The 26362-nt window shown below is 39.8% G+C and overlaps 2 protein-coding genes across 3 annotated transcripts in view; both read left to right on the top strand.

Annotated features, from left to right (window-relative positions):
* The first annotated feature begins 303 nt into the window (after positions 1-303).
* On the top strand, positions 304-5534 carry LOC110491790 (fructose-bisphosphate aldolase A). Its single transcript, XM_021565553.3, has 7 exons — positions 304-365; positions 1686-1804; positions 2221-2487; positions 2912-3072; positions 4021-4279; positions 4580-4779; positions 5049-5534. Exons 2-7 carry the CDS (start codon positions 1693-1695, stop codon positions 5139-5141), a joined length of 1092 nt encoding a protein of 363 aa, XP_021421228.1. The 5' UTR covers positions 304-365; positions 1686-1692; the 3' UTR covers positions 5142-5534.
* Positions 5535-6478: 944 nt separating this feature from the next.
* itgam.1 (integrin, alpha M (complement component 3 receptor 3 subunit), tandem duplicate 1) overlaps positions 6479-26362 on the top strand; it is a 60065-nt gene continuing 40181 nt past the window's right edge. Inside the window, exons 1-12 of one of the 2 annotated variants that reach the window (XM_021565550.3) lie at positions 6479-6793; positions 10314-10419; positions 11696-11799; positions 12287-12357; positions 12489-12603; positions 12906-13033; positions 14215-14357; positions 14484-14634; positions 16374-16524; positions 16831-16904; positions 17086-17209; positions 17290-17423. In XM_021565550.3, the coding sequence (XP_021421225.3) occupies positions 6751-6793; positions 10314-10419; positions 11696-11799; positions 12287-12357; positions 12489-12603; positions 12906-13033; positions 14215-14357; positions 14484-14634; positions 16374-16524; positions 16831-16904; positions 17086-17209; positions 17290-17423 (1344 nt within the window). In that variant the 5' untranslated portion in view covers positions 6479-6750. Of the gene's footprint in view, positions 6794-8710; positions 8910-10313; positions 10420-11695; positions 11800-12286; positions 12358-12488; positions 12604-12905; positions 13034-14214; positions 14358-14483; positions 14635-16373; positions 16525-16830; positions 16905-17085; positions 17210-17289; positions 17424-26362 lie in introns of those variants that run through there. The other variant, XM_021565552.3, reaches the window with a different exon arrangement.

The following is a 26362-nucleotide window of genomic DNA, read 5'->3' as shown; positions in this document are numbered from 1 at the left end:
TTAGATAAAACTGTTTGCTAAACGGCATATATCACATCATTTAACGTGCACCCACTCTTATTTGTTCTCCTCACCATCCTTCTCTCCCTCTCACCACCTCCTGCTCATCGCCCATTTATTCCCTCTTTGCCCTTTCCTTTCCCAGATTGCATGGGACGCCTAGCTGCGTTACACTAGCATGTTTCTTTTTTTTTAATGTCACCGGCCTTCTCCGGTTGCTTGCCATTCTTTTTTTAGCCGGCGGCTGAAATGTGAGGGGTCACAATAGGAGGATAAAAAGTGTCCCAGGCGGACCAGGAGGTTGTCGCGAACTTTAGTCGGATCTTCTCCCCTCTCTTCTCCCAGCTCTCCTCCAACCCTCCAAGGTAAATGAATCAAATCATATCTTAATAAGATGGAAATTCATATATTTTTTTCCCCCCAAACACTTATATCTTACTAATATATTTATCACATCTTTAATTAGAATAAAAGTATATATATACATATTTTTTAATCTAGGATAGCTCTGACTGCTTGTACTTTATATTGTGTGTGATATACAATTGAAAGAGCACTGCAAACATTGTATGCTGGCATTATAAAACGTATATGAAACTGCAAGAGCAAATGCATGAGTAGAATTTTCAGAAGCATTGTTGTTATTATACAATCAATGGTGCATCAATGCTAATCAACATTTTATGCATGCATTAGACACATCTCTATGCTAAAAAACATTCATACGAAATGAATCTCTTAAACGCTCACTCAAGCTAGCATACCACAATGTTGCTTTGCTACATTAGGTATCATTATTTCTTTGCTTTACGCTAGCCTGCTTACACCAAAAAGTGTAAATTACTTACTAATTGCTTTTACTCACTTTGCACACTTTTAACTTAGCCTGTACTGTACTTAATTAACTGTACTGTACTACAGCTACAGCACATAATGTTATCTATATAGATCTGAGTTAGCGACTGAAGGAGGGCCCACACAAGCACGAGGTGCTTTGGTAACAGCTGCCGTGTTCCAATGTTTATATTTAGTTTGACCTATTGGGTTGAGTGGTACTGTGACAAGACTGGCTTGGATAAAGGAGGTGTAGTGTGAGTAGTGGAGGGGAGAGGAGGGGGGAGCAGCCAATGGAAAGGTCAGGGTTATCAGAGACTAGAAAATGGAAAAAGTCATTCACATGCCCATCATGGCTGTGGGGGTGGCTGCTGCAACAGATACCAGAGCTTAACATGCAGTAGGCAGGCATGCAAATTATAGACAGAAAGGCAGACAAGAACAGTCACACAGCAATCTCAAATGGACAGACATACAGACAGGAAACATACAGACAGGACAGACATACAGACAGGCATGTTAAGCCTATATATTACAAGAGAGGAAGACAGACAAAAATAGTACATTAAAATAACGTACAGACAATCACCCAAACGGACAGATGCAAATACTTGCCACTTTCTTCATCGATAGCTTACTTCTCTTTTCTTTGAACCTTTCCACATATTGTAATTTTACAGTGAAAGTAGTCTACACTCTTTTCACGTCACTGACTGCTTTTCATGAAATATACCTTTGTTTATTTGCTACTTATCTATTTCTGTATGCGCTTCTGTGTATCTCAAGCCCTCTCTCTCCCCCCTCAGAATTTTAAACATTGTCACCCCACTCTTTCTCTTCCTTCTGATAAGAGTCAAAATGCCTCACTCATTCCCCTTCCTCACTCCTGATCAGAAGAAGGAGCTCAGTGACATCGCTCTCAAGATTGTCGCCAAGGGCAAGGGAATCCTCGCCGCTGACGAGTCTACCGGTACGCAAAGCTGGCCAACAGAAACTGGTTGCACACATATTATTAAACACACACCTATGGAAAGAAAAGGCACCCATATTTTATGACATGCAAAGACATACTCATAATCAGATCAACTACATTGTCACAATGTACACAATGAGTGTTTTTTTCACCTTATTATAACTTCTTCAAAACGTTACATGAGAAAAAAACAAGCAATACCACACTTCAGCTTATAATGCTATAAAATGCTATAACCGTTTCATAGTTCAGTTCAAGTTAATTTTATTTCATTCACATGGCTAAGGACAATTGAACTACTGATTTGTGCAAATTCGGAATTCAGTTTAACCATAGAGATATAACATAATATTTGTTATATTTCATTCTGTGAGTCTAACCTTCATTCCCTATCGCTTTTTCCCCCCCAACAGGCAGCGTTGCCAAGCGCTTCCAGAGCATCAATGCTGAGAACACTGAAGAGAACAGGAGGCTGTACCGTCAGCTCCTCTTCACCGCTGACGACCGTGCCGGTCCTTGCATTGGTGGCGTCATCTTCTTCCACGAGACCCTGTACCAGAAGACCGATGCCGGCAAGACCTTCCCCGAGCACGTCAAGTCCAGAGGCTGGGTTGTAGGCATCAAGGTTGACAAAGGTGTTGTCCCCCTTGCTGGAACCAATGGAGAGACCACCACTCAGGGTAAGGAGGAAGAATAGGAAGAACCGATGGCATTCCCCACTAATTGGAATACAGTACAACAACATACAATCATTTGTTTATAAGATCAAAAATTATTATATATTATTCCAACCTAGCTAAAATACTCAGTGGCCTAGTGACCTAATGGTTAGAGTGTCCTCCCTGAGATTGGAAGGTTGTGAGTTCAATCCCTAGTTGGGTCATACTGAAGACTGTAAAAATGGGACCTATACATCTTCACTTGGCACTCAGCAATAAGGAGATAGTTTGGGGGAAAGGCTCTGCAATAGACTACTGTCCTGGGCATGTACTTGTACATCAAGCTACCTTGATATAGGTTCTGGTTTTCTTGTGCAAGGCTACTTACAAGATACCATACTCATCTCTATTTTATCTCCCAAATCTCAATCCATTTCTCCATCAGGTCTGGATGGCCTGTATGAGCGTTGCGCCCAGTACAAGAAAGACGGTTGTGACTTCGCCAAGTGGCGTTGTGTGCTGAAGATCACCTCCACCACCCCCTCCCGCCTGGCCATCATGGAGAATTGCAATGTCTTGGCTCGTTATGCCAGTATCTGCCAGATGGTAAGAATCACACAACCCTTTAAGGCCTCAGGGGTCTTGTTAGTTCATTAGCTCATGTAGTTAAAGCACATTGCCACCAATGACAAAGTTGTGGGTTCAATTATCCTATGGCCCACAAGTTACCTTAGAATCATTGACTCTCTTGAAACATGTGGGTTAAACTTTCATGAAATAAGCTATTATAAATGTTTTAAATTCTTGTAAATTCCTCAGAAATGATTACACTTTTATAAAATCACAGTATCAGAAAACACAGGTAAGTGTAGAGCAGGGATGGGCAACTGGCGGCCCCCGGCAGTCAGAGTTTCAACTTACTTTTTTTATTTGGTTGTCCATCAGCAGTTTTTGTTATGTCAGTCATTGATAGTCAATTAGTCCATGTCAGCTAAATGTATTTAGATTGATGAGTTAATTTAGCAGCCAGCTATTTAAACGTGTTATCATGGTTGAATTACCGGCCGGGGGGCCCCCACTGATTTTGTTAGTCAGTCTCACTCAGATATCCTATTAAAAATGGCTAAATCTTCTCCCCGCCCCAAAATGAGTAGAATTGCATTTAATTAGTTATAAAATTACAGAATCTTCTCTCCGCCACATGGCAAAATTTATAGAGATGCATCAAACTTGCTTTAAAGCAGCAACATTTTCTCTACACCCCATGGCAAAATGTGTAGAACTAAAACATTGTCTCTCCACTGTTAAGATAGGGGCCATTAAAATGTTTTGCTCGCAGGCGACTGCAGCCCCTCATGATGAGTTCAGATTTTTTGTGGCCCCCACCCACATCAAAGTTGCTAATCCATGCTGTAGAGGGATAGAGAGGAAACATAGGAGGAGAGCCACTCACCACTAAAGCTTTACTGTTTGGACTGTTAACTGTCAAGGTCAACAACATGCACCATTGGCTAAAAGTCTATTTTAGTACTCATGACCTCTTCCTTCTTCTAGCACGGCATTGTCCCCATTGTTGAGCCCGAGATCCTCCCCGACGGTGACCACGACCTGAAGCGCACCCAGTACGTGACTGAGAAGGTCCTGGCCGCAATGTACAAGGCTCTGTCCGACCACCATGTCTACCTGGAGGGTACCCTCCTGAAGCCCAACATGGTCACTGCCGGACACTCCTGCTCACACAAGTATACCCACCAGGAGATCGCCATGGCCACCGTCACGGCCCTGCGCCGCACCGTGCCCCCAGCAGTTCCTGGTGAGCGGCCGACAACACACTGAATACAGCACAATATACAGCACGATACACATATACATTTCTAAACATCCACCTTCACCCTCTCACACTCGATGTTATGACACATTTTCACAAACACAAACTCACTCTCCATGGATATGGCACTTTCACATACAGTATGTAGTTACAATATTATATAATTTATTATTGTGTATATTTCACATACAATTGTGTTGTATGTGAAATATACAATGTGTTGTATCTTCTTTAGGTAGGTTTTTACAAAAAAATAACCTCTCTTCTTCCCCTCTTCACCCACAGGCGTCACCTTCCTGTCCGGTGGCCAGTCTGAGGAGGAGGCATCCATCAACCTGAACGTCATGAACCAGTGTCCCCTGCACAGGCCATGGGCATTGACTTTTTCCTATGGCCGTGCCCTCCAGGCATCCGCCCTGAAGGCATGGGGTGGCAAACCTGCGAACGGAAAGGCTGCCCAGGAGGAGTTCATCAAGAGAGCTCTGGTATGAATACCCAAATATATTTTCCCACATTTTTTTTTATAGATTTTGCATATATTCCACGTGACTGTCATATTTTTAGCATTATATATAAAAAGATAACAAATATTTTATTTTGCTCATATTTCAAATGTGATTATTTATGTCTGTACAGTGGCTACATGTTTATATTATAGACGAATAAGAAGCCACAATGTCAATTCCACATTTAGAAAATATCAGCAGAATACAAGTTTATGTTGTTCTTATGTTGTTATTCTTTCCTTCCACAGGCTAACAGCCTGGCCTGCCAAGGCAAGTATGTCGCGTCCGGAGACAGCACCGCCGCTGGAGAATCACTGTTCGTGGCCAACCACGCTTATTAGGCATGGACACTTTACCAGCATCCCTCTCCTAACCCTCACACCATCTCCCTGTACCCGCCACCCTCCCCCACATGGGGAGTGCCATGTCTTATTCGGCACCTCCTAAGAAGCCGTCTCTACTCGACCCTCTGCAACATTACTCGTTTGGTACCTCAGCACGGAGAAAGAGAGAGAAACGGAAACCTTTCTTTGGGCTCTTGCTTCAGAGAGAAGATTACAAAAAAAATGTGTTCTGCCTCCATTCCCTCTCCCTACCATTTCACACCTTTTTTAAGGTGAAGAGATTCCCATCGTTGTGTTTTTACAAAACATGTAATATTATTCCTGGGTCTGTAACACCTAACTCAGTATAATGTTTGTAATGGAGCCATGGAATAAAGTATGTATCCACAATATGTTGCTTTGCTTCCTTCCTTATTGTATTTCAAAGTAACTGACAATTTACACAACATCATTGAACATCCTGCTCGGCGCAATGACTACTTCCTATTTATTTAGAATGTACTGTTGGATATTGATGTCGATACATATTACCATATTAAAAAAGGGGAGGGGAGACTGTTTAATGTTGACATTCCAACTCAAAGGCTTTTCTCAAGACCAGTATCACTGAACAATGCACTGTAGCAAACAAGAAGGCAAATTCTTGCAAATAAGGCATTTGTAAGAATTTATAATAGTAATAACAGAAATTACTGTAAATATGATCAAGAATATCCACCTGGTGATACAAGCAGCTAACAGAAAATAGAGAGCAAAGCAGTTGACCTCAACATGGGGCTGTTTTGAAAGTACAAATGAGACTAAAAAAATGTTTGTATATTCTGTTGACTGCATACATTAATTGTGTTTCATCATAGTCGTCTTCATAATAATAATAATCATTATCTTCATAAGCATCATCATCATGATCTTCAAACTTGTAAACCTTTATCACACCAGATGAAGAGTAGCAAAACAGATAAATATGGACAAAGCAAGAAGGCCAATTGAGCTACAGTAGACAAAGACAGACAGAAAGTGCAAGAAAGAGAGGAATATTATAATTACATTCAGCTGTGGCCGAATTTTCCTTGAGCGGACGGTTGTACAGCGTAAATCGACTCAGAAATATATATATATTATTTGACAAAAACAGAATAATTTCAAACCTTGACTACAATGAGATACGATCACATATGCCTCTCTATTTAAGCATGGGAATACTTAGGAAAATATTCCCTGAATTGAAATAACTTTGATCTGATTTCCTGGAGATTTTATAGTATTTTATGTCAAACAATGAAAAATAATAAATAAATAAAACATTTGTCAATGTTTTTTCCCAAAATAAAATCACCTTCGAGCCAAATTTGGCCCACGTGCCGCCTATTGGGGAATCCTGTTATACAGCAAGAGAAAGGGGGAAAGCTAAATGGAGAGAGAGTGGAAAAGATTGGATAAAATATTGTTAGCGTTTCACCCCATCAGTTCAGCTGCTACTTGGAACTATTCAAACAAAGTGTTAAACTAAGCCATTTCCTCTTTATCAAGTTCCTCTTCTCAAACTGACACAGCCTTAAGACCTCAGAACTCAGACCTCTCCTTCCATTTGTGTGTTCATACGAGCATGACAATGGATTGGATAATACCCCTTTCTTTCTACTTATCAGGTAGGCAAAATATATTTACTCTAACATTGCTGGAAATAATAATGTTCAGTCCATTGTCTGCCAATATTTGACTTTTTGGGGGGTCATTTTTGGTATCATCCAATGACATAAAACATGTACATTTGGAAAGAGGTTGGAAAATAAGTCAGGGAAGCTTCTTTAAATGCGTAGCAATTGGATACTAATCCCAGATGATTGATTGTCTTCCCATACATAAATGCTTGATAGAGACTATTATACTTTTACACATACAACTTACTGTTATATATTTACAGTCTTGATTTTGTATCTCCACAGACTACATTTGTGCCAGTTTTTGCAGAGCCATTGATATATTTTAGACATCCTGAGTTCTCACATGTCATTTTTTCCTCCCCGTAAAAAACTCCTACAACTACTATTACCTCTACTACTACTACTACTACAGTATTGACTTTTTGCTTGCTACGCTACTACTTAAGTCCTGTTTCCATAGAAATCTATCTCCATATAATGTGAGGGTGTAAGTAAATGCAAGCGTACATTTTATGTTGAAACCTTGTGGTAGAAAACTCTTATGAAGCCACAGGTTATTGCCTCCCTCAGACCATGTTGGGCTCTCTAGTTCTTTAATAGAGGGCCATACTAGTATTATTGAAAGTGTAGCATGCTTACAGCTATGAGCATTTTTCTAAGCTTTACACATGAAACTTAGTGTAATTATGAACCTGTCCATGATGCATAAATATCAGCCCCTTTATCACATTAATAATGTATTGTAAGACTTGTTACAATATAAGCATTAATTACACTGCATGTGCTTGTTATATACAGTACACTGAACAACAATATAAACACAACATGTAAAGTATTGGTCCCATGTTTCATGAAATGGAATATAAGATCCCTGAAATGTTCCATACCCACAAAAAAAGCATATTTGTCTCAAATGTGTTTACATCCCTGTTAGTGAGCATTTATCCTTTGCCAAGATAATCCATCCACCTGACAGGTGTGGCATATCAAGAAGATGATTAAACAGCATGATCAATACACAGGTGCACCTTGTGCTGGGGAGAATAAAAGGCCACTCTAAAATGTTTTTTCACACAACACAATGCCACAGATGTCTCAAGTTTTGAGACACAACCGCAGACCACATGTATGGCATCATGTGGGAGTGCTGTTTGCTGATGTCAACATTGTAAACAGAGTGCCCCATGGTGGAGGTGTGGTTATGGTCTGGGCAGGCATAAGCTATGGGTTATGGTGTGGGCAGGAATAAGCTATCACCTCATGTTTCAGCATGATAATACACAGCCCCATGTTGCAAGTACCTGTACACAATTCCTTGAAGCTGTAAATATCCCAGTTTTTCCATGGCCTGCATACTCACCAGACACGTCACCCATTGAGCATGTTCGGGATGCTCTGGATCGACATGTACAACACCATGTTCCAGTTCTCACTTATATTCAGCAACATCGTACAGCCCTTTAAGAGGAGTGGGACAACATTCCACAGGCCACAATCAACAGCCTGATCAACGTTATGCAAAGGAGATGTGTCACGCTGCATGAGGCAAATGGTGGTCACACCAGACACTGACTGTTTTTTTTTTATCCACGCCCCTAAACCTTTTTTTAAGGTATCTGTGACCAAAAGATGCATATCTGTATTCCCAATCATGTGAAATCCATAGTTTAGGGCCTAATGAATATATTTCAATTGACTGATTTCCTTATATAAACTATAACTCAGTAAAATCTTTGAAATTGTTGCATATTGCGATAATATATTTGTTCAGTATATTTTGCCAAATGGATTAGTGTGTGGGTGTACTGTGTTGCATCTGCCATCTGCCTGTATTAGGGCAAAACGTTGGAGTAACAGTGGAGTCAACCAATCACATTGACTTCACATTAACAAAAGCTAGCTAGCTAGACCATGGGAAAACGTATGGAAACTTCTGCCTTCTCGAAGGCCAACAGGTCTAGCTAGCTAGCTTTTGTTGTAGGCTAGTTTGCAGCAGCTGCAGCAGGTAATATCGAAGAGGATGATGTTGCTAATTTGTTAGTTCTTCCCTTTTCAAGATTAAGTTTCAACAAGAAGTTAAGTTTCAAATTATTATCATCTGGTGAGTGGAACTGTGATTTTTATTGCAGCTGAAATGCTGTTAGCCATCTCTTTGAAAATAACTTGTGTGTGAAACATTGTTGCATTTAAACTTTAGATCACCTGTTACTTTGTACTAAATGTGAAATGTTTTTTGCAATGGGAAGTAATAGTTGTACATTTTGATTAGGAAATACTAGCCTAATGGTTGTGTTTTTGTATTCTTAAGATGATGACCTAATGGCTTATTATGTCCGAGTGAATGGACTGTTTATCATCATGCTGTGTGTGACTGCTGTCTTTCCATCTGCCATATGTTGTGGTGCCTGGAGAAGTGGGTTCTTTGTGAAGGAAATGCGCTCTGTGTGAAAAATCCTTTGTCTTCCTATAGATTTGTCTAATTTTCACTCTCAAATAATAAACAAATAAAAAATGTATGTTCTAAGTCCACAACAATGCTTAAACCATATCAGGAGACTGTTTTTGAAGTCTGGGAGGTTGTAGTTGCCCTTTAATTCAAACGAGCAAAACAAATGCTCTCCCTATTGAAACAAATCAACATTATGTCATTCTGTCAGGTAGACTGACATTTTTGTCAACATTTTATTGGCAAGGTTTTTTGGGAAAACCTTTGGAAATGTTCATGACGAATGAATTGTGCATCGCAAATAGCCTACTAACCAAGATTACGGACCAACCTTTTTCAATACCTGGTTTGCATACCGATTGTTGCCTTAGTTAGCATTTACTGGTCGATACCAGAAGTTGAAACGTCTTTCCTACCTACCAGGTGCCGATGTCATTATTTTGTGAGCTGCTCCATGCAACCACCAGTTGAGAGCTGCACACTCTTTCTGCCTTCAAATGATATTCAGCAGGGTGGCAGGGTAGCCTAGTGGTTAGAGTGTTGGACTACTAACTGTAAAGGTTGCAAAATCAAATCCCCAAGCTGACAAGGTCAGCCCCTGAACAAGGCAGTTAACCTGTTCCTAGGCTGTCATTGAAAATAAGAATTTGTTCTTAACTGACTTGCCTAGATAAATACATCATACTGTTGAAATGAGGCTAATTGTGCTCCAGACGTAAATATATTTCATGTGCTTTGCGATTGTGTAGGCAACTTTGTGCATGTTGTCCTACATAATTAAAAAATCGTATACCTCCACCACACTACTTCGATATGCAACAGTAGGGATTAAGCAATGAGTATAGGCAATGCCCACTGAAAAAAAGTGGGTATAGGGCGTATAACTGTGTATATCCTCCACTCAGTGGAGCTGTCCTAGTCAAGTATTTGAGATTGATTTTTGTGATCGGTTTCAATATCTTACACTCTTAAATAGATTCTCATACATGCTTTGAAAGAAAATGTGGAACGTTTGGGTTGTGGTAATGCTCTTTCTGATATATTGTCTCCTCTGCTTAGTGCCTCAAGGTGCTTTGGCTTTTAACATTGACCCAGCTGCTTGGAAGTATGTCAGCGAACCTGCTGCTGGGTTTGGATACAAGGTGGTACAGAATAACCCATCAAGGTAAGAAAAATCATATGGAGATAAGTCTAGTGACTTGGTTTGACCTTTTCTTTCATTTTCAAAAATTTGATTTTCCTCATTGGTCAGTGTATTAGGTACACAAAAATGGTTCGTAGTGGCTTGCGATATAAAGCAGGCAGACATTCATCAAGGTATTCAGTTACTGTTCGATTGAATGTTAGAATGTGTAAAAAGAAGTGACCTAAGCGACTTTGAGCATGGTATGATCGATGGTGCCAGGTGTGCCGGTCCAAGTATCTCAGAAACGTCCGGCCTCCTGGGCATTTCACGCACGAGAATGGTGCTATAAACAAAAAAACATCCAGTCAGTGGCAGTCCTGTGGGTGAAAACAGCTCATTGATGAGAGGTCGAAGGAGAATGCTAACAGGAGCGACACAAACAGGCAAATAATGCAGTACAACAGTGTTGTGCAGAACAACATCTCAGGACTCACAACTCATTGGTCCTTGTCATGGATGGGCTATTGCAGCAGATGACTACACAGCTAAAAACAAGAAGTGGCTCCAGTGGGCACGCGATCAGCAACACTGGACAATTGAGGAGTGGAAAAACATTGCCTGGTCCGACAAATCCCAGTTCCTGTTGAGTCAGCATTTGGCCGTAAGCAGCATGAGTCTATGGGATGACATCCATACAAGCATTAAAACACTATTTTTACCTCAACATAGTGTAAAATACACATATAAATAATAGCCTAAATGTTGACACATTTTACTGGGGGGCAATGAGGAGATTCGGGAAATTTTTTCCCCCACGGCACCTTTCCTCCACATGTTTCCATGCCATTTCCATTGTTTTGGTCGAGTTCCATTGACTTCTTTACTGCATCTACAGTATGTTGTGTTGTAGAACAGCTGACTGAAGACCAGGCATTCAGATCAAACAGATGAGACTTTGTGACTTGTCAGAGAAATATTAGCAAGGCTAAGCAAGGCTAGCTATAGCTGCAGCAAAATCGCTAGCTAACAATCTGCAAGGCTAAAACAAAACGTTAGCACATTGTTCTCTGATTGGCTAAATGGATCAGTCTCGTAGCAAAACTTTAGCTCAAGATTTGACATGTTGAAACTTGGAAACCCCAGCAGCCGTCTTGAGACGTTCTAAAACTAGACCGCTCAGATCAAGTAAACTTTGTTCTAAATCTGTATAAAAATGTCTTGTCGCATCTTATGTATCTAAAATTGGCTTAATCATTTTTGGTGTTGTATTTTTGTCAATTAATATAACAAACACACCTTTGACCTCTATCACAAGCTTGCTTATAAGTGCCCCCCTGGATCAGTATAAGCAAAATAGGAGGGGACAAGTTTACCGATGTCTGGTCAGAGATTCATCTTGCATACCATTGTCAATACAAGGTATGTATGGTAGAATATACTACTCAAATATCTCTGTTCATTAGCAATGGGACATTTCTTGATTACTGTTGAGCCTACCTGTGCTGTCGGATGAAAACCTTGTAATTCTATTCTTGCCAATTTTCCATATTTTTTTTACATGTAATGAAAGGAGTTACTTCCCTAAATGTACTATACACATTACATGACTCTAGGACTAACAAAATGTATTCAAAATAGCTTTTGAAGTTTGATAATTGTATGTTCGTTAACAGTAAAATATGGCACTTTTTTCCATTTCCTAAAAGGTTTATATTTTGGAGATATGAGGTTTTCATCTGACAGTGACAATAGACTTCTGTAGAATAAGAGATGAGTTGAGAGACGGTACTTGACTAATCTCTAACAAGAAAATCTAATAATAAAAAAATTGGGGGGGGGGGATCTAAAAATACAAATACAAATCTAGATGTTTATACCGCAAATTCTCCCCTGTTGTGTTTTAAAGAGCCCAGTCATGGGATCAATATGTCTCTTGGTTTGTCAATGACAAAGGATCCCGAGTCACTAAACACCATGGTGAGTGGAATGTGTGTTCACGTCTTAGCCGTATTGATGAAAAACCACAAGGAAATAATCAAATTGGTGCATTGCTTTTCATGATGATTATCATTTTGTTCATCATCTCTCCAACCTTCTGTTCCTTATAGGTATGCGGACCAACCATCCCAAGAGAGTGCAAATCCATCACCACCTACAATGGGATGTGCTTTGAAATTGACCAAAGTCTTAATGTGAAACAACCTGTCCCTTCATCTCTGGAAGGTAATCCAAGGTTGTATTTTAAGGTAGTCTGGTTGGTTGAGTCAATTTTAAAAGAAAATAGACCTATTGTGGTACAGATGCTGTCTTTTTGTGTGTCACGCCACAGCACGCCACATAATTACGGAGGGTTATCAGTGCCAATTCTTAAATGCTAAATTGCAATGTGACAATGACAAACGCAATGCCTAAATATTACATTGCATTTAAAGCCTTTACATTAAGCACTAATGGTGGGAGTCTCTACCATTTGACTTCACATTGTTTTTGCTCTGTTCTGCTCTTTTTCTACACATTTTTACCAGAATGTCCTGGACAAACAGACATAGCCTTTCTATTGGATGGGTCAGGAAGTGTTAACAAATTTGATTTTGAAAAAATGAAAGACTTCGTGAAAGATCTGATCAGGGAATTTCTGGAAAGGGATACTAAGGTAAGAACTACTTTTACATGTCATTATAGAAAGAAAGCTAAAAGATGCACTGTTTTAATTGCATTCATTGGTGATTACTCAAAATATCATTGGTGATTATGGTTGAGGTCGGAAAAAAATTATATATTTTCAATGATTTCTCAATAAGCTGAAAAGGATAAGCTATTTATCATCCTTTTGTTTTTTTCAAATCACTCTGAATTGAGTGACTTCAATTATAATTGACCACAACCCTGATATTGCTCAACATAACCATATTTAGTCAAATATGCAACATGTAGTTATTAGTTTATGTAGACTGGAAATTGTATTTGTATTTGTTATGACGAGATCAACAATAAAAATGCCACTGAGGTATTCATATGACTAAGCTTCTTGTTGGTATTTTGAGTGTCTCCATTATACTGATAGATACAGTCACTACCGAAATTAATGGCACCCTTGATAAAGATCAGAAAAAAAGACTATAAAATAAATAATACAAATAGTGAGCTATATTGTATGCCAAAACAAAAAGGTAAGTTATATTATTTTATACTAATACAATTTACTTTACTCAGTACCAGGATATTTTATCCAAAAACCCGGTGGCCTCTGCCAGGAGGCTGTAATTTGGCCATAAGTGGCTCTTCCAGCAAGACCATAACCCCAAGCACACATCAAAATTCACAAAGAAATGGTTAATTGACCATGAAATCTAAATTTTACAATGGCCATCTCAGTCTCCAGACTTGAACCCCATTGAAAACCTGTGGTTTGAATTGAAGAGGGCAGTCCATAGGTGTAGACAAAGGATTTCAAGGATCTGGAATTATTCTGTATGAAGGAATGATTTAAGATCCCTCCCAATGTGTTCTGAAATCTCATAAAATATTTTAGAAAATGCTCAGTGCTGTTATCCTCACAAGGGGAGGGAGGGTGCTGGAGTATTGAAAACAGGGGTGCCAATAATTTTGACCTCAATCTTTTTGAGAAAAGAAAGATTACTTGTTTAACAATTTTTCTTTTTTTTTATATAGCAATTGTATTAGTATAATATATAAATATATATATATATATATATTAATTCTGAGCGTACAATATCGCTCAGTATTTGTAATTATTTTATACAGTATTTCTTTGTTCATCCTTATCAATTGTGTCAATAATTGTATACACGACTGTTCTCTTCCTTTTTACAGTTTGCAGTTGCCCAGTATTCAGGCTATTGCACTATACATTTTGACTTAAATACGTTTAATGTCATGAATCGGGATTATCAAGTGAATAGTATTACTCAACAAGGTGGAGGGACTTACACGGCAGCATCCATGAGAAAAGTTGTGTAAGTGCATAATATTTATGTAGACATATTACAGTATATTTCCTCAGAGTCATCATACAGAATATTACCACACAACATGTTAAAGTAACTTGGCTCTTGGCTTTTTGACCGTTTCTGATCAAAAAGCCAAGAGGTCTTTTCAACGAGTAGAGGATCCAGACCAAAGGCAAAGAGGATCATGATAGTCATTACAGATGGACAATCAAATGACAGCGGGATGCTGAAAAATGCAGCCTCTGAGGCTGAAGCCAAAAACATTATTCGATTTGCCATTGGGGTAAGTTGTTTGCCTCAATGTTTCTTTGTTCACCATACTATGCAAAATAATGTTATTTTTCATTACGTGTTATTATATTCTTAAAAAAAATAAATTATAAATTGATCAATGCCTCTTTTGTATTTGGGATTTTGTCACAGGTCTCGATAAAAGTTTTACACCACAAATTTCTTGTTAACAAACTATAGTTTTGGCATGTCGGTTAGGACATCTTCTTCGTGCCTGACACAAGTAATTTTTCCAACAATTGTTTAGACAGATTATTTCACTTATAACTCACTGTGTCACAATTCCAGTGGGTCAGAAGTTTACAAACAATAAGTTGACTGTGCCTTTAAACAATTTGGGAAAATCCAGAAAATTTGAGTTAATTGGAGGTGAACCTGTGGATGTATTTCAAGGCATACCTTCAAACTAATTGCCTCTTTGTTTGACATCATGAGAAAATCTAAAGAAATCAGCAAAGACCTCCACAAGTCTGGTTCATCCTTGGGAGCAATTTCCAAACGTCTAAAGGTACCACGTTCATCTGTACAAACAATAGTATGCAAGTATATACACCATGGAACCACACAGCCGTCATACCGCTCAGGAATGAGACGCGTTCTGTCTCCTAGAGATGAACGTACTTTGGTGCGAAAAGTGCAAATCAATCCCAGAAAAACAGCAAAAGACCTTGTGAAGATGCTGGAGGAAACAGGTACAAAAGTATCTATATCCACAGTAAAACAAGTCCTATATCGACATAACCTGAAAGGACGCTCAGCAAGGAAGAAGCCCCTGCTTCCAAACCGCCATAAAGTCAGACTACGGTTTGCAACTGCACATGGTGACAAAGATCGTACTTTATGAAGAAATGCCCTCTGGTCTGATGAAACAAAAATAGAACTGTTTGGCCATAATGACCATCGTTATGTTTGGAGGAAAAAAGGGGAGGCTTGCAAGCTGAAGAACAGCATCCCAACCGTGAAGCACGGGGGTGGCAGCATCATGTTGTGGGGGTGCTTTGCTGCAGGTGGGACTAGTGCACTTCACAAAATAGATGGCATCATGAGGTAAGGAAAATTATGTGAATATATCAAGACATCAGTCAGGAAGTTAAAGCTTGGTCGCAAATGGATCTTCCAAATGGACAATGACCCTAAGCATACTTCCAAAGTTAAGCAAAATGGCTTAAGGACAACAAAGTCAAGGTATTGGAGTGGCCATCACAAAGCGCTGACCTCAATCCTATAGAAAATTTGTGGACAGAACTGAAAAAGCGTGTGCGAGCAAGGAGGCCTACAAACCTGACTCAATTACACCAGCTCTGTCAGGAGGAATGGTCCAAAATTCACCCAACTTATTGTGGGAAGGTTGTGGAAGGCTACCTGAAACGTTTGACCCATGTTCAGCAATTTTAAAGGCAATGCTACCAAATACTAATTGAGGGTATGTAAACTTCTGACCCACTGGGAATGTGATGAAAGAAATAAAAGCTGAAATAAATCATTCTCTCTACTATTATTCTGACATTTCACATTTTTAAAATAAAGTGGTGATCCTAACTGACCTAAGACAGGGAATTTTTACTAGGATTAAATGTCAGGAATTGTAAAAAAAAAAAAAGAGTTTAAATGTATTTGGCTAAGGTGTATGTAAACTTCTGACTTCAACTGTATAATGCCACTACTCAGAAATTATGATTTTTGAATGAACAGCGACTTTAAGTACCAGTGTCTATTTCTGGATTTCCTCAGGTGGGCAGAGCCTTTTCTTCGTCCTCAGCAATGAAGGAGTTAGAAACAATTGCCTCCTCTCCACCAAGCAACCACGTGTTTCAAGTGGGCAGCTTCCAAGCACTTGACCAAATCAAGGATACATTACAGAACAGCATTTTTCCTATTGAAGGTATGGTTGCTTTTCTTGATGTGTCTGTCAAGCTACTACAGTCCTCATCAGTCCACCACACCATTGCAATCTAACTTTTAATGAAGTGTGAATGAGGTGTTTACCCATCTTGAATATCTGTCCTGCTAAAGCTTGTATGAGTCTACCTCTACCTTAGTTGATTGTTAACAATAACATAATATGTAACCTACAGGACATACTGTATAATACTAACTCATGTGAATGTTGATAGGAATCAGACCATCTCACACTGTTAAACCACTTACGTGAATGTGATATCTCAGACTGTCTTTTTTTGTATTGCAGGATCTCAGACTACTGGGGAATCTATTAAGATGGAAATGGCCCAGGAGGGATTCAGTGCAGCATACATTCCTAGGGTAGGAAATACTCCCTTGTCCATAAATGGTTCAAGTCCTGCATGCTTCTTCATTGGCTGGCTTGGCTTTCATGCCAAGCACTAATCCTGTTTTCTGGTCACTAATTAAAATATAATTGCATGTAATATAAGTCAAATAAAATGTATAGTCTTCAATTAGTACATTTCCCCATCCTTGCCAGAGAGGATTCCAGATGGGAGCTGTTGGAGCCTTCCAATGGAGTGGGGCTTACCAGGAATACAAAGGCAGCACTTTAGACCCTACACCACAACAGAGTCAGAACATGGAACCAGATAGCTATATGGGTGAGAAAATCTACTGAAAAAAAAATACCCAAACGTACACTGTTATTATTGGCTCTGACCCTATGAATTTCCCACCTCAGGGTACTCCATGGCAGTTGCTACGACACACACTCGCCAGTTTACCATTTTAGGTGCTCCAAGATTTAAACACACTGGACGAGTGGTGGTTCTTCCGTCCAGAGACACAGACAAGCCGATAGAATTTTCTGGACAGGTTTGTAGACAACTTAAACAATGTTGAATATCATAACTTGCGTTCTCCAAAAAAAGTATGTGGGTAGCAGCAGACCTACAGGTAAATCCTGAACCAGTAGCAAATTGTAAAATAAAATTATGACACAGTGTTGCCATGATTATTATAGGTGATGGATTCAACCTGAGAATTTTTGTCCAATGAATTAATGAATGTTGAACAACATTTTAGTTTGTTTGAGATTTGATCATGTGAAAGCTAAGTGGGTGTTCCCCAATTTGGCAAAAGAGTTGCCCAAATGGCCCGCCCGGTGAATGAAAGGTGCCTTGTGCTATGTTTTCCTATAGTTTTATCAGGTTTTCACTCTCAAAATCACACCGTTTTATAGAAAAATTACAAAGATATGTTTGAAGTCCACAACAATACTTAAACCATATCAGGAGACCGTTCAGTGAGACAGCGTATAGGTCTGCTGATTAAGTACCTCTACGTGTGGTCATAGGCTCCGAAAGTTCTGGCAGTGTCATTTCGTTTGCCTTTAGTGTGACTGTTGATATGAGCCAATCCTGGTGACTGACCAATAGGAACACGGCTGGCACTGAATATGCAGTCATGTTTACATGACACATCTGAAATCAGGCTACCTGATGGGATTTTGATGAATGCGCAAAATTGTCAATCAAAATAAAGATGTGATGAAACCAAGATTGAACTCTTTGGCCTGAATGCCAAGCGTCACGTCTGGAGGAAACCTGGAACCATCCCTACGGTGAAGTATGGTGGTGGCAGCATCATGCTGTAGATATGTTTTTCAGCTCAGGGATTTGAATCGAGGGAAAGATGAACGAAGCAAATTATAGAGAGATCCTTGATGAAAACCTGCTCCAGAGTGCTCAGGACCTCAGACTGGGGGGAAGGTTCACCTTCTAACAGGACAATGACCCTAAGCACACAGGCAAGACAACGCAGGAGTGGCTACAGGAAGTCTCTGAATGTTCTTGAGTGGCCCAGCCAGAACCCGGTCTTGAACCCAATCAAACATCTCTGGAGAGAACTGAAAATAGCTGTGCAGCAATGCTCCCCATCCAACATAAACAGAGCTTGAGAGGATTTGCATAGAAGAGTGGGAGAAATTCCCCAAATACAGGTGTGCCAAGCTTGTAGCGTCATACCCAAGAAGACTCAAGGCTGTAATCGATGCCAAAGTTGCTTCAACAAAGTACGGAATAAAGGGACTGAATACTTATATTTTTAAATGTTAATCATTTTGCAAGTATTTCTGAAAACCTGTTTTTTCTTTGTCATTATGAGGTATTGTGTGTAGATATATGAGGGAAAAAAACAATTGAATCCATTTTAGAATAAGGCTGTAACATAACATCATGTGGAAAAAGTCAATGGGTCTGAATACTTTTCAAATGTACTGTATAAAGTTTATGTGAAAAATATTTATAAGATGCATACTTTCCGAACTCAGCCTAATCATTGCAACAATTATAGCTGCTTTTAGCAACGCAGGTGTATTTACATACACTAGTGTTGATCCCTATTGTATTGGGTTGCACATAAACAGTCTGCGGGAAGCCAAAAGTTAAATTCAATTTAATTTCAACTTACTGTGCTGGTGGCCAAGACGGTTGGACAGGGAGTTGAGACTAAATATCTAAAGGAATGTATTATTAAACAGACTTTACAAACATGGGTCTGTTGTAGACCCCTTTCCTCCATGCTTAGGGATGGATCAAAATGTACAGAATTGATACTTGGAGAAAAACGGGGGAGGGTCATGCTTGTTCAATTACAGTCAAGGGGAAGGTTTAGTCATTTTAAAATCTAGTCATGTAATTTGTAATTAATGAAATGTCAATTTTCTCAGTGTTTTAGAATTAGTTGCTAGATATCAATGTGTGACGATGCCACTCCTCATCTTTGATTCTCCACCTGCCGCGCAATATCTAGTGCACCTATTGGCTATTTAATGTGGTCTCAATCAAATTATCCATAGCCTTAGACTATAGGCTATGAAGTGCATGCTCAGAGAAGCACACAGAAAAGTTATATTTCTAAGATAAATAAATAAAACTAAGCTCCATTACACACTGCAATTCTCTGCTCTGCTTTTGCTGATCAAAACCTTTTGTGTGCTGCCTGATCAATTCTCTGCTGTGTAGGCCTACAGTGGCAGTTCAGGAGGCGAGTCAAATGCTTCTTCTGAAAATATATTTTTATTTGGCCTAGTCCCAAAAAATATCTTGCTGGCAGACTAGCCTATGTTCTGTTCATTTTGAGAAGGAGAGCGAGAAGATGAGGAGAATGACCGGAGGTCAACTTTAATAGCTTGTTACTACTATATATATATATAATATATATATAATATATATATATAATATATATATATATTTTTAAACATGATGTTTCTTGCCCATTATGCATTTATCAGAGTTATTGACCTCACAATAAGCCAGATTCGAGTAACTTACATTGTGGTGCTGAAACCGCAGGCGTGGCACAATCAATCGGAAATGGACAACTCATGGTGCTGAAAGTAGGCACATTTGAGTAGGCATCTAACGATTTCAACCGTCTTCATTTTAGGCTACTAACATCAACAAGGCATTGTGTTTCAGCCTATTTCTTGCTATTTAAGTAATTTAAGCCTGTTTGAAATGCAAAATTAGACTATAGACTACTACAGTGCCTTCAGAAATTAATCATACCCCTTGATTTATTCCACATTTTGAGAGTTTCAGACTGAATTCAAAATTGATTAAATAGATTTCTCTTCTCACCGATCTACACACCGATCTACCCCATAATGACAAAGTAAAAACAAATTGAGAAATTTGAGCAAATGTATTGAAAATGAAATACAAATATTCCAATTTATAGTATTCACATTCAATACGTTGTAGAAGCAGCTTTGGCTGCGATTACAGCTGTCAGTACTTCTGGGTAAGTCTCTCTAAGAGCTTTCGACACCTGGATTGTTCAACATTTGCTCAATATTCTTTTCAAAATTCTTCAAGCTCTGTTTTTGGTTGTTGATCATTGATAGACAACCATTTTTTTCAGGTCTTGCCATTGAGTTTAAAGTAGAATTAAGTCAAAATTGTAACTTGGCCACTCAGTAAGATTCACTGTCTTCTTGGTAAGAAACTCTAGTGTATATTTGGCCTTGTGTTTTAGGTTATTGTCCGCTGAAAGGTGAATTCATCTCCCAGTGTCTGGTGGATAGCAGAGTGAAGCAGGTTTTTCTCTAGGATTCTGTGTTTAACCCAATTCCATTTATTTTTTATCCTGAAACACTCCCCAGTCCTTAATGATTACAAGCATTTCCAAAACATGATGCAGCCACCACTATGCTTGAACATATGGACAGTGATACTCATTAAAGTGTTCTATTGGATTTGCCTCAAACAACATTTTGTATTCAGGACAAAAAGAGAATTGCATTGCAGTATTACTATTGTAAAAATAAAATTGTATGTGTGGGGTCAGAGATGAGTCATTCAAAAATCATGTTAAACACTATTATTGCACACAGAGTGAGTCCCTGCAACTTATTATTTGACTTGTTCATACTATATATGGTGCTTTTTCACTATAGCACTGGTGTTAGCAGACATTTTTGGGGTGGAAGTGGTAGTGTTATTTGTGTTTCCATCACCAGGCCTGACACTAAGATGGTACTGTACTGGATGGCCGCTGTTTTGCACGCTCCGACCCAACTTAGATATTTTGTGATTATTTAGACGTTTTATTTTTGTTGTTATTTCTTACAACCGACAAGAACTCTTGAACATCAGATCGGCAGTTACTTACCACAATTCTAGCTTCAACTTCGACTCATCTGCCCTGGGCTCTCTCTGTAATTCCAACCCAATTTTTGGGCTACCCAAGAGGAAACATTGACATTAGAGAGGCAAGAGAGGGGGATTCCTGGTGAGATTAAGGTGAAGGGAAAACCGGACACCTCTTCCCTCCATCCTACTGGCAAATGTACAGTCACTTGATGATAAAATTGATGGATTTTCTACCAATTGGACTCTCAGGACTGCAATATTCTTTGCTTTTCAGAAACATGGCTATCGGACAAGATACCCCCCATGTCTATCCAACTCGATAGATTCTCCATTCACCGGGCGGACAGGACAGTAGAGTCGGGGAAATTGAGGTGGAGAGGGGTTTGCCAACTGGTGTGATGATTCCAGCGTGGTGGAAGTGTTGACCCACTGTTCACCCATCTTGGAATACCTGGCGGTCAAATGCCAACCCTTCTACCTCCTGAGGGAGTTTTCAGGTGTTATCACGACTGCTGTATGCACTCCATCTCAGGACAATAAATTAACAAACTGTCGCTTAACAAACTCTACATGGCTATAAACAAGCAGGAAAACCTACACCCAGAGGCTGACTTTCTGGTTGTCAGCGATTTTATTTTGGCGTCACTAAGATACGTGATGCCCAACATCCATCAACATGTCTCCAATGCCACTAAAGGCGATAAAGTCCCAGACCACTGCTATTCTACCCACAAGCAAGCATACAAGGCCCTCCCTCTTCCGCCATTAAACAAATCAGATCATGACAAACAGAAGCTGAAACAGGAAGTTCCTGCGATTCACTCCATTGAGATATGGTCACCAGAGTCTGAGGATATGCTATAGGACTATGAGACTCCGGCAGGGGCTACAGTCCATTGCGGATTACAAAGGAAGATTCATCCGTGATCTGCCCAATGATGCCTCTCTACCAGACGAACTCAATGCGCTTTATGCACACTTTGACAACAACATCAAGTCGGCTGTGAGGGCCATCACCGACCCAGAGGATTGGGTGATCTCGCTCTCTGAGGCCGATGTGAGAAGGGTCTTTAATCAGGTCAACACTTGCAAGGCTGGGAGCCTCGACGATATTCCAGGGCGCGTTCTCAGAGCATGCGCAGAACAGCTGGCAGGCATATTCACGGTCATTTTCAACCTCTCCTTGTCCCAGTCTGTAATCTCCACATGTTTTAAGATGACCACAATCATTCCTGTTCATAAGAACTCTAAAACTTAATGCCACAATGACTACCGCCCTATAGCACTCATTTCTGTAAGTGTTTTGAGAGGCTGGTTATGGCACACATTAACTCCACCGTCCCAGCCACCCTAGACTAACTCCATTTTGCGTACTGCCCCAATAGATCCATAAATGACGCAAACTCAATTGCTCTCCTCACCCACCTAGAGAAGAGGAATACCTATGTGAGAATCCTGTTAATTGACTACAGCTCAGCGTTCAACACCATTGGCCCCTCTATGCTCGTCACCAAGCTTAGGCTCTGGGTCTGAACACCTCCCTCTGCAACTGGATTCTGGACTCCCTAACGGGTTGACCGCTGGTGGTGAGGGTAGGCAACGTTACCTCCACCACGAGCACTCCCCCATCCACATCGACAGGGTGGCAGTGGAGCAGTTAGAAAGCTTCAATTTCATCGGTGTCCAAATCATTAAAGATTTAAAATGGTCCACACACACACACACACACACACACACACACACTGACTACAGTGCCTCTTCCCCCACGGGAGGTTGAACAAGTTTATTTAATCTGCTGCAGCACGGCAAGAGGTACATCAAGTCTGACACCAACAGGTTCTTTAACAGCTTGTCCCCAAACAATATGACTGATAAATAGCTAACAAAATAGTTACACTGACTATCTGAGTTAACCTTATACCTTTATCGACCTTTTATTTCAATCTTTGCACTCTATGCACACTCACAGGGCCCAACACACTGTCACTCCAACACACACACACAAACACTCACTCCATAATTTGCTCATGCACACATAATATGCACATATATTTATTCAGACTCCTCACATACAAGCTGCTGCTGCTACTCTGTTTATCTTGCATCCTGTTGCCTAGTCCCCTTACCCCTATACATATCTGCCTCCATCATTCCAGTATCCCTGCACATATAAATATGGTATTGGATCTGACTTTTTAATTATTTTGTGTATATAGGATGCTTACTTACTTACTTTATTGTGTATTTCATATTTCCAATTCTTATTTCTCATGTTTTTTTTCCAGGAAATCATTGTTATTTATTATTGCATTGTTGGGTTTTGGGTTTGCAAGAAAGGCATTTCACTTTAATGTGACATTAACTTGAAATGAGTAGTGTCAACAAACTTTGCATAATCAAAACGGTTGCTTTGTGAGGTGTTAACCATGGAAGGTCTTAAAAAATGCATTTGCATTCCACACCTGTGTGTAACAGAACAAATATAAGCAGCCCCAGAGTATTGTTATTGTACTGAACAAAAATATAAACTCAACATGCAAAGTGTTGGTCACATGTTTCATGAGCTGAAATAAAAGATCCCATAAATGTTCCTTACCCACAAAAAGCTTACAGTGCCTTGCGAAAGTATTCGGCCCCCTTGAACTTTGCGACCTTTTGCCACATTTCAGGCTTCAAACATAAAGATATAAAACTGTATTTTTTTGTGAAGAATCAACACCAAGTGGGACACAATCATGAAGTGGAACGACATTTATTGGATATTTCAAACTTTTTTAACAAATCAAAAACTGAAAAATTGGGCGTGCAAAATTATTCAGCCCCCTTAAGTTAATACTTTGTAGCGCCACCTTTTGCTGCGATTACAGCTGTAAGTCGCTTGGGGTATGTCTCTATCAGTTTTGCACATCGAGAGACTGAATTTTTTTCCCATTCCTCCTTGCAAAACAGCTCGAGCTCAGTGAGGTTGGATGGAGAGCATTTGTGAACAGCAGTTTTCAGTTCTTTCCACAGATTCTCGATTGGATTCAGGTCTGGACTTTGACTTGGCCATTCTAACACCTGGATATGTTTATTTTTGAACCATTCCATTGTAGATTTTGCTTTATGTTTTGGATCATTGTCTTGTTGGAAGACAAATCTCCGTCCCAGTCTCAGGTCTTTTGCAGACTCCATCAGGTTTTCTTCCAGAATGGTCCTGTATTTGGCTCCATCCATCTTCCCATCAATTTTAACCATCTTCCCTGTCCCTGCTGAAGAAAAGCAGGCCCAAACCATGATGCTGCCACCACCATGTTTGACAGTGGGGATGGTGTGTTCAGCTGTGTTGCTTTTACGCCAAACATAACGTTTTGCATTGTTGCCAAAAAGTTAAATTTTTGGTTTCAAATGACCAGAGCACCTTCTTCCACATGTTTGGTGTGTCTCCCAGGTGGCTTCTGGCAAACTTTAAACAACACTTTTTATGGATATCTTTAAGAAATGGCTTTCTTCTTGCCACTCTTCCATAAAGGCCAGATTTGTGCAATATACGACTGATTGTTGTCCTATGGACAGAGTCTCCCACCTCAGCTGTAGATCTCTGCAGTTCATCCAGAGTGATCATGGGCCTCTTGGCTGCATCTCTGATCAGTCTTCTCCTTGTATGAGCTGAAAGTTTAGAGGGACGGCCAGGTCTTGGTAGATTTGCAGTGGTCTGATACTCCTTCCATTTCAATATTATCGCTTGCACAGTGCTCCTTGGGATGTTTAAAGCTTGGGAAATCTTTTTGTATCCAAATCCGGCTTTAAACTTCTTCACAACAGTATCTCGGACCTGCCTGGTGTGTTCCTTGTTCTTCATGATGCTCTCTGCGCTTTTAACGGACCTCTGAGACTATCACAGTGCAGGTGCATTTATACGGAGACTTGATTACACACAGGTGGATTGTATTTATCATCATTAGTCATTTAGGTCAACATTGGATCATTCAGAGATACCCACTGAACTTCTGGAGAGAGTTTGCTGCACTGAAAGTAAAGGGGCTGAATAATTTTGCACGCCCAATTTTTCAGTTTTTGATTTGTTAAAAACGTTTTAAATATCCAATAAATGTTGTTCCACTTCATGATTGTGTCCCACTTGTTGTTGTTGATTCTTCACAAAAAAATACAGTTTTATATCTTTATGTTTGAAGCCTGAAATGTGGCAAAAGGTCGCAAAGTTCAAGGGGGCCGAATACTTTCGCAAGGCACTGTTTTTCTCTCAAATTATGTGGACAAATTTGTAACATCCCTGTTAGTGAGCATTTCTCCTTTGCCAAGATAACCCATCCACCTGACAGTTGTGGCATATCATGAAGCTGATTAAACAGCAAGACCATTACACAGGTGAACCTTGTGCTGGTGACAATAAAAGGCCACTCTACAACACAATGCCACAGATGCCTCAAGTTTTGAGGGAGCGTGAAATTGGCATGTTGACTGCAGGAATTTCCACCAGAGCTGTTGGCAAGGAATAGAATGTTAATTTCTCTACCATAAGCTGCCTCCAATGTCATTTTAGATAATTTGGCAGTACGTCCAACCGGCCTCAAAACGCAGACCAGGACCTCCACATCCTGCTTCTTCACCTGCGGAATTGTCTGAGGGGGAGGGTAGGGGTGCTGAGGAGTATTTATGTCTTTAATAAAGCCTTTGTGGGAAAAACTAATTCTGATTGGCTGGGCCTGGCTCTCTAGTGGTTGGGCCTGGGTCCCAGTCATGTGAAATCCATAGATTAGGGCCTAAAAAATGTATTTGAATTTAATAATATGAACTGTAACTCAGTAAAATTGTTGACCATTGTTTTGTTAAAACTTCTTATGGATACGTGGGATGGTAGCATCCCACTTGGCCAACATCCAGTAAAATTGCATAGCGCCAAATTAAATTACTATAAATATTTAACTTTCATGAAATCACAAGTGTAATACATCAAAATAAAGCTTAACTTCTTGTTAATCCAGCCAAGGTGTCAGATTTCAAAAAGGCTTTACGGCGAAAGCAAACCATGCAATTATCTGAGGACAGCACCCCGCATTCAAACACATGATAATCAGATTTCAACCAGGCAGGTGTGCGACAAAAGTCAGAAATAGCGATATAATATATGCCTGACCTTGGAAGATCTTCTTCTGT

This window comes from Oncorhynchus mykiss, chromosome 16 (assembly GCF_057628025.1).
Source record: "Oncorhynchus mykiss isolate SJ-2025 chromosome 16, ASM5762802v1, whole genome shotgun sequence".
NCBI classification, from domain to species: domain Eukaryota; kingdom Metazoa; phylum Chordata; class Actinopteri; order Salmoniformes; family Salmonidae; genus Oncorhynchus; species Oncorhynchus mykiss.
The sequence above is the reverse complement of the archived record's forward strand: the minus strand, read 5'-3'. Positions and strand labels throughout refer to the sequence as shown.